The sequence below is a fragment of the Oncorhynchus masou genome, chromosome 32 (genome assembly GCF_036934945.1).
Source record: "Oncorhynchus masou masou isolate Uvic2021 chromosome 32, UVic_Omas_1.1, whole genome shotgun sequence".
In the NCBI taxonomy this organism is placed as follows: domain Eukaryota; kingdom Metazoa; phylum Chordata; class Actinopteri; order Salmoniformes; family Salmonidae; genus Oncorhynchus; species Oncorhynchus masou.
Window position 1 is genome coordinate 76,628,742 of NC_088243.1, and position 7,219 is coordinate 76,635,960.

A 7,219-nucleotide genomic window follows, 5' to 3' on the forward strand; every position below is an offset into this window, starting at 1 on the left:
TATTTAATTGTTTCCCTATACATTCCATTGGAAGAGCAAGGGCTCTCCAAAAAAAAAATCCAATTGGTTTTTCTTTGGATTTCCTCCTAGCATATCTATTGTGTTATGCTCTCCTACATTATTTGAACATTTCTACGAACTTCAGAGTGTTTTCTTTACAATGGTACCAATTATATGCATATCCTGGCTTCAGGGCCTGAGCAACAGGCAGTTTACTTTGGGCACGTAGGTCAGGCGGAAATGGAGAAAAATAGACCCTAGCCTGAAGTTTTAATGCTGATGAATCAGCAGACAATGTGACGTCTGCGCACAGAGACTTCGTCTTTATTAAAAACAATAAATGGGAAGATGGAATGGCGGCTCCTCCAAAATCTACTCTCATTTCAGGAAGAGTTCTTTGTTCCAAAAGCCTTGTTCTCTGTGCAGTAACCAATTGCGTTAACACCAAACAATAACAGGTACACTGACTGCCAAAATAAAAGTCCAAAATCACATTATTACAGTCCAATAATACATTTCCTACATTATCGTATGCTGGTGATACTACCAGCCCAATGAAGCACAACCCAGACCAATGAAGAGTGAGACTCGCTGCCCAATCTCCAGCTGATATTCCAATAGGAACCAGTGCCTGATGTCCAGAAGGTTGCAGGTTTAAAGCCCCAGTGGACTTTCAGCATCTGGACCCCAGAGCAGGGCACTTCACCTGGGTGGTTTGTGATGGCCATTCAGCTGTGAAAAGAGGAGAAATAAAGCAGTGAATGAGTGATGTGAGATGTGATATGTGAGATGTCATGTGAGATGAGATGTGATACGTGAGATGTGATGTGAGTTGTAATGTGATGTGAGCTGTGATGTGAGATGTGTGATGTAATGTGATGTGAGATGTAATGTGATGTGATGTGATGTGAGATGTAATGTGATGTGAGATTTGATGTGAGATGTAATGTGATGTGAGATGTGAGATGTAATGTGGTATGTGATGTGAGATAGAGGAGCAGCTGTGTGGATTAAAGGCCTGCTGCTCTGGATAAAATATGACTCTGTAAGAGGGATCCTTTTGGCATGGATCTGCAGGGGCTTTAAAATTATCTTCCTTCACTCTCTCTCTTTCGCACTCCTTCTTCTGGCCTCTTTTTCTGTTTCTTCTGGACTCATCTGGTTTAGAGGACATAGTGTTCCAGACACACGCATAGACACTCAGGCAAGCATGTACACACCCACCCACCCACCTACACACACACACCCACCCACACAAGTACAGGTGGGATTCTGTCCAAGGTGACCTCTATATTACAATTAAGGCTAAGAGTAATGAAATGAACTGTATCAGACAGCAACCCCCCCCCTCCCTCCACCTCCCTCCCACCCCCCCCCCTCCCTTCTGTCTCTCTTTTTCTTAAATTCTCTTCTCTTTTTCACCTGTGCTTCCTTTCTCCCCCTCTGTCTCTCTCCCCAAGACGGTCTGTCCTCCCTGGTCCTGGATCCAGAGCTCACTGCCTCCCCCTGGCCCCAGACGACCCCCCCCCACAACCAGGCACCATGACCCAGGAGGGGCAGGGACCACGCCAGACTGAACCCACTACACCCCCAGACATCCAGGGGGTGACCCCAGCTCACCCTTCAGAGGAGTCAGCCACAGACCAAGGGCTGGAGGGGCTAGGTCTGGAGGTGAAGGTGGAGGGGATAGAGGCGACCAATGAGGAGGAAGGGGAGGGAAGTGTTACGGTAGAAGGGGAAGTACACGGAGAAAGAGAAGGTGGGGAAAGTGGAAAGAGAGAGGGTGATGAGGTAGGTGAGGGAGTGGAACAAGTGATGCAGGGAGAAGGAGAGGTGCATGAAGAGAGAGAGAGTATGGCAGAGACAAGTGATGAAGAAGATGGGCTGGGGGATGAGAGGATAGATTCAGAGGATGGTCAGACGGATGGAGAACTAGAGAGAGTGGAGGAGGTGGAGAAGGAGGGGGATAACATGAACACAGAGGCCACATATGAGGCAGAACCAGCCTGCAAGCCCAGCTGTGAGGAGGAGGAGGAAGGAGAGGAGGAGGAGGAGGAGTTAACACCACCACCACCTGAGAACCAGGAAGAGGACCAGGACTTACCAGACCCACCGCAGTCTCTGGACATAATCAGGTCAGTACAACAGACATGAGCAGACCTTGACCAGTGTGGTCATGAGTGAATGTATAGGTCAGATCATTTATAGAACATCTGTCAACAGACTGAGATGAGTGTGTTAATGCGGAGGGTGAGTGTGTAGTTTAATATGTAGCTGTTTTATAAAAGTTGTATTCTGATGATACTCCATGTTCTCCATACAGGCTGGAGAACGGGATAGGACCTGAGAACGGAATCGAAGGGCATGAAGAGGAGGATGATGAAGAGGATGAAGATGAGGTAGAAGGATGCGGCTTAGTAGAGGTCATCCAGGAACACCTGGACATGTTCAGCTCCACCTTCGAGTGTTCCGTAGAGCTGGCGGACACAGAGGTGGAGGAAGAGGAGGAGGAGGAGGAGGAGGAGGAGGAGGAGGAGGAGGAGGGGGATGGGGATGGGAGAGGTAACCAGGACAGTTTCAGCTCTGTGTTTGAACGCATCGTGGAGCATGTTGTGGTCATAGAGAGGGAGGAAGAGGAAGATGAGGAAGAGGGCGAGAGGGAGAAGAACACGGTGGACAACAAGGACGGCTTCAGCTCGACGTTTGAGCGTATCGTTGAGTCTGCGCTTCTCCGCGGGGGGACGTGCTACAGTAGTCTGGACTCTCTGGATGTCCTGTCACTCACAGACGAGACAGACAGCTGCGTCAGCTTCGAGGCGCCACTCACCCCCCTTATTCAGCAGCGGTCCTTCCTTCAGAGCCCTGAGCCACTGGAGCTGGAACTAGCCACCGTCATGGAGCAGGAGGGGAGTGAGGCTGGAACCGAGGCCCAGCAAGGAGAGCCTGAGGCTGGGGAGAGTGCTGCAGGGCCTGGGCCTGGACCTGGAGGAAGCCCACTAAGGACCACCATCACCGGGACGAGATCAGAGTTTGTACTGAGCCAGCCTGGCCGGTGGGACATCCCTAATGGGTTTCATACAGACACCCAAGGGGGAGTGGAGGGCTCTGGAGCCATACCCAACTCAATGAGGTAAGAGAGCAAGGTAGGGGCAAAGCAGTGGGAAAACATGGTAGGTTGAGTGAGTTAAGGTAAGGGTAATGGTAAGGGTAATGGCTAGGGTTAGGGTGTGGACCAGGGTGTGGACTTGAAGCTAGGGTTAAGGCTAGGGTTATGACTAGGGTTAAAGTTAGGGTTAAGGCTAGGGTTAAAGTTAGGGTTATGACTAGGGTTAGGGTTAGGTTGAGTGGGTCAGTGGTAGGTTGTCACAGGTTGTGTCTGGTTGTCTACCATGAAAGCAGGCTTGATTTAGGTGTATCAAAGTGCAGAACTCAGACATCATGCTAGAAAAGTCTCTGGCCTATCCACTACTAAAGCATGTCTAGTCAAGCTCACAACAGTGTAATGTCCTGTAATTAAGCCTCTACTTGTCCCAGTCTCATCCAGCAGGGGGCATGAGTGACATGACCAGGCAGGCTAAGGTTCATTAGCAGAGGGGTCTGGCTGGGTGTCTCAGGGGATAGTTCTGTTCATATCGGCCTCCTCCCACTGGTTGTGTCTGGCTGGGCTTACAGGTCCAATGCTGCAGGATATGGAGGTTTATTTAGACATTAGAGTTGAGATTATGCACAGCACACTCAATTTACACTAAATACTTACACTACACTTATACTGCACGTAATCAACTCCCAGAGAGAGCATGCTAGATCTAGTTCATATACAATGCAATACTTGAGTCTGAGTTCATGTCAAAAACCTTTCAATTTGTCAACTAGGTCCATTATCACATAGCTATGTTCTCTCATGTCCACCAGCTCCACTCAGCCACTAGTGTAGCGTGGTAATGTGAAACACATGGGAACATGAGACCTGGACATAGGTCAGGAGCCATTCTACTATCCCCACAGGACCACAGTCTCTGGGTCTAATGTTTCAAACAGTGTCAGATTGTCAGAGATCACTGCAGTCTGCTGGGATACTGTCTAACTGTTCTGCTGATCACTTGGTGTTCCACTTCTGAATCAGTGCAGGATATCATGGAGCTAAGTGCCTCTTTCTAGAAAGTCTGACAGACAGAATTCTAAAGGCTGCTGTTGTGGTGAATTCTAGAACTGATTGCATTAGAGATCATTCTGAATTCCATTATGGATTCCAGAATGGTGGGAGAGAAAAAATCATGCATGCTTAGTGTATTTATGAGCCATAGTTCTCAAAGAGAGCATCTCTCTCTCTCTCTGTCTCTGTCTCTTTCTCTCTCTATCTTTCTCCCTCTCTCTCTCTCTCTCTCTCTTTCTCTCTCTCTGTCTCTCTCTCTGTCTCGCACTCTCTCTCTGTTTCTGCAGATGTTGTCGTTTAAGCAAGAGCCTGCTTCCTGCTCGCCCGCCCCTAGCTGAATGAGGCATTGTTTTGGTGGTGACATCATCGTCTTTGGCCTTCCTCTGCCCAGTGGGTGCAGAGCAAGTCCCAGTATGTGTGTTAGAGGGAGAGATTCCCAGTCTGTGTGTTAGAGGAAGAGATTTCCAGTCTGTGTGCTAGAGGGAGGGATTCCCAGTCTGTGAGTTAGTGGGAGAGATTCCCAGTCTCTGTGTTAGAGGGAGAGATTCCCAGTCTGTGTGTTAGAGGAAGAGATTCCCAGTATGTGTGTTAGAGGGAGAGATTCCCAGTCTGTGTGTTAGAGGGAGAGATTCCCAGTCTGTGTGTTAGAGGAAGAGATTTCCAGTCTGTGTGCTAGAGGGTGGGATTCCCAGTCTGTGAGTTAGTGGGAGAGATTCCCAGTCTCTGTGTTAGAGGGAGAGATTCCCAGTCTGTGTGTTAGAGGAAGAGATTCCCAGTCTGTGTGTTAGAGGAAGAGATTCACAGTCTGTGTGTTAGAGGAAGAGATTCCCAGTCTGTGTGTTAGAGGAAGAGATTCACAGTCTGTGTGTTAGAGGAAGAGATTCCCAGTCTGTGTGTTAGAGGAAGAGATTCCCAGTCTGTGTGTTAGAGGAAGATATTCCTAGTATGTGTGTTAGAGGAAGAGATTCCCAGTCTATGTGTTAGAGGAAGAGATTCCCAGTCTGTGTGTTAGAGGAAGAGATTCCCAGTATGTGTGTTAGAGGAAGAGATTCCCAGTCTGTGTGTTAGAGGAAGAGATTCCCAGTTTGTGTGTTAGAGGGAGAGATTCCCAGTCTGTGAGTTAGAGGGAGAGATTCCCAGTCTGTGTGTTAGAGGAAGAGATTCCCAATCTGTGTGTTAGAGGAAGAGATTCCCAGTCTGTGTGTTAGAGGGAGAGATTCCCAGTCTCTGTGTTAGAGGAAGAGATTCCCAGTCTGTGTGTTAGAGGAAGAGATTCCCAGTCTGTGTGTTAGAGGAAGATATTCCTAGTATGTGTGTTAGAGGAAGAGATTCCCAGTCTGTGTGTTAGAGGAAGAGATTCCCAGTCTGTGTGTTAGAGGAAGAGATTCCCAGTCTGTGTGTTAGAGGAAGAGATTCCCAGTCTGTGTGTTAGAGGAAGAGATTCCCAGTCTGTGTGTTAGAGGGAGAGATTCCCAGTCTGTGTGTTAGAGGAAGAGATTCCCAGTTTGTGTGTTAGAGGGAGAGATTCCCAGTCTGTGAGTTAGAGGGAGAGATTCCCAGTCTCTGTGTTAGAGGGAGAGATTCCCCGTCTGTGTGTTAGAGGGAGAGATTCCCAGTCTGTGTGTTAGAGGGAGAGATTCCCAGTGTCTGTGTTAGAGGGAGACATTCCCAGTTTGTGTGTTAGAGGGAGAGATTCCCAGTTTGTGTGTTAGAGGGAGAGATTCCCAGTCTGTGTGTTAGAGGGAGGGATTCCCAGTCTATGAGTTAGAGGGAGAGATTCCCAGTCTGTGAGTTAGAGGGAGAGATTCCCAGTCTGTGTGTTAGAGGGAGAGATTCCCAGTCTGTATGTTAGAGGGAGAGATTCCCCGTCTGTGTGTTAGAGGGAGAGATTCCCAGTCTGTGTGTGAGAGGGAGAGATTCCCAGCCTGTGTGTTAGAGGGAGAGAAAGGGGAGAACACTTTGACTTCTGCAGTTTACCAATCTGGAGTAGATACTTGTGTAGGGGAGTTACATTTGAGTGATCATATCTGGAGTAGATACTTGTGTAGGGGAGTTACATTTGAGTGATCATATCTGGAGTAGATACTTGTGTAGGGGAGTTACATTTGAGTGATCATATCTGGAGTAGATACTTGTGTAGGGGAGTTACATTTGAGTGATCATATCTGGAGTAGATACTTGTGTAGGGGAGTTACATTTGAGTGATCATATCTGGAGTAGATACTTGTGTAGGGGAGTTACATTTGAGTGATCATATTTGGAGTCTCTTTCTGTTCTCGTGCATCTGTCACTGAGGATGTGTCGAGTAGCAGGAATGAGCTTTTTGTTTACATCATTCGTTTGCATCATTCTGTGAAACAGAGTACGATGCACAATGTCTGTTCTCTTTTACAGTCAGACCTTTAGTCTCCAGTGCTACCAATCCCTCCCTCTCTCCCTTTTTCCTCCCCATGTTCCTTCTCTCCATCTCACTTCTCCCCTCCCTTTCGCTCTCTTCCCTCCCTCTCCCCCTTATTTTCTCTACTCCTCCTTTTATCCTTAACTTCTGCCCTTCCTCCCCCCCCTCACTGTTCCCCACCTCTCCCAAACCCAGCTGGTAGCCCCAATGCTAACATCATTATAGAGTATATTGTGGGTAACTAGTCTTTATCTCAGCAGGAAACAGCAACTGCAGAAAAGAAGAGGAGAAAAGCACTCAGCCAACCAGTCAGCCAGTTAGGAAGCCAGTCAGTTAGTCAGTCAGTCAGGTAGTTAGTAAGCCAGTCAGTCTGTCCGTCAGTTAGTCCGCAACTCAGTCAGTCAGCCACTCAGTCAGTCAGTCAGTCAGTGAATCAGTCAGTCAGTAATCCACTCAGTCAGCCATTCAGTCAGTTCACTGTATCAGTCGCCCTCTATGAGAGCATCAAACTGGTTCTTTCTCTACAGCAGTGGGCCAGGACAGTTGGAATTTAGCCCTAATCCATATAGCTCTATGGCTGAAATCCCCAGCCACTCTCAATCTGAACAGGAGGACACACATGTAGTCCTAGTATTACAGCTTAGAAAGCCAGCTGGTGCTACCTATAC

The 7,219-nt window shown here is 48.0% G+C and overlaps 1 protein-coding gene across 1 annotated transcript; it reads left to right on the forward strand.

The window, feature by feature from the left end:
* The first annotated feature begins 1,542 nt into the window (after positions 1-1,542).
* Positions 1,543-3,134, forward strand: LOC135527269 (uncharacterized). The gene is made up of 2 exons (XM_064955865.1): positions 1,543-2,135; positions 2,324-3,134. The coding sequence occupies exons 1-2, from the start codon at positions 1,543-1,545 to the stop codon at positions 3,132-3,134; spliced, it is 1,404 nt and encodes a 467-aa protein (XP_064811937.1).
* The last annotated feature ends 4,085 nt before the right edge of the window (positions 3,135-7,219 follow it).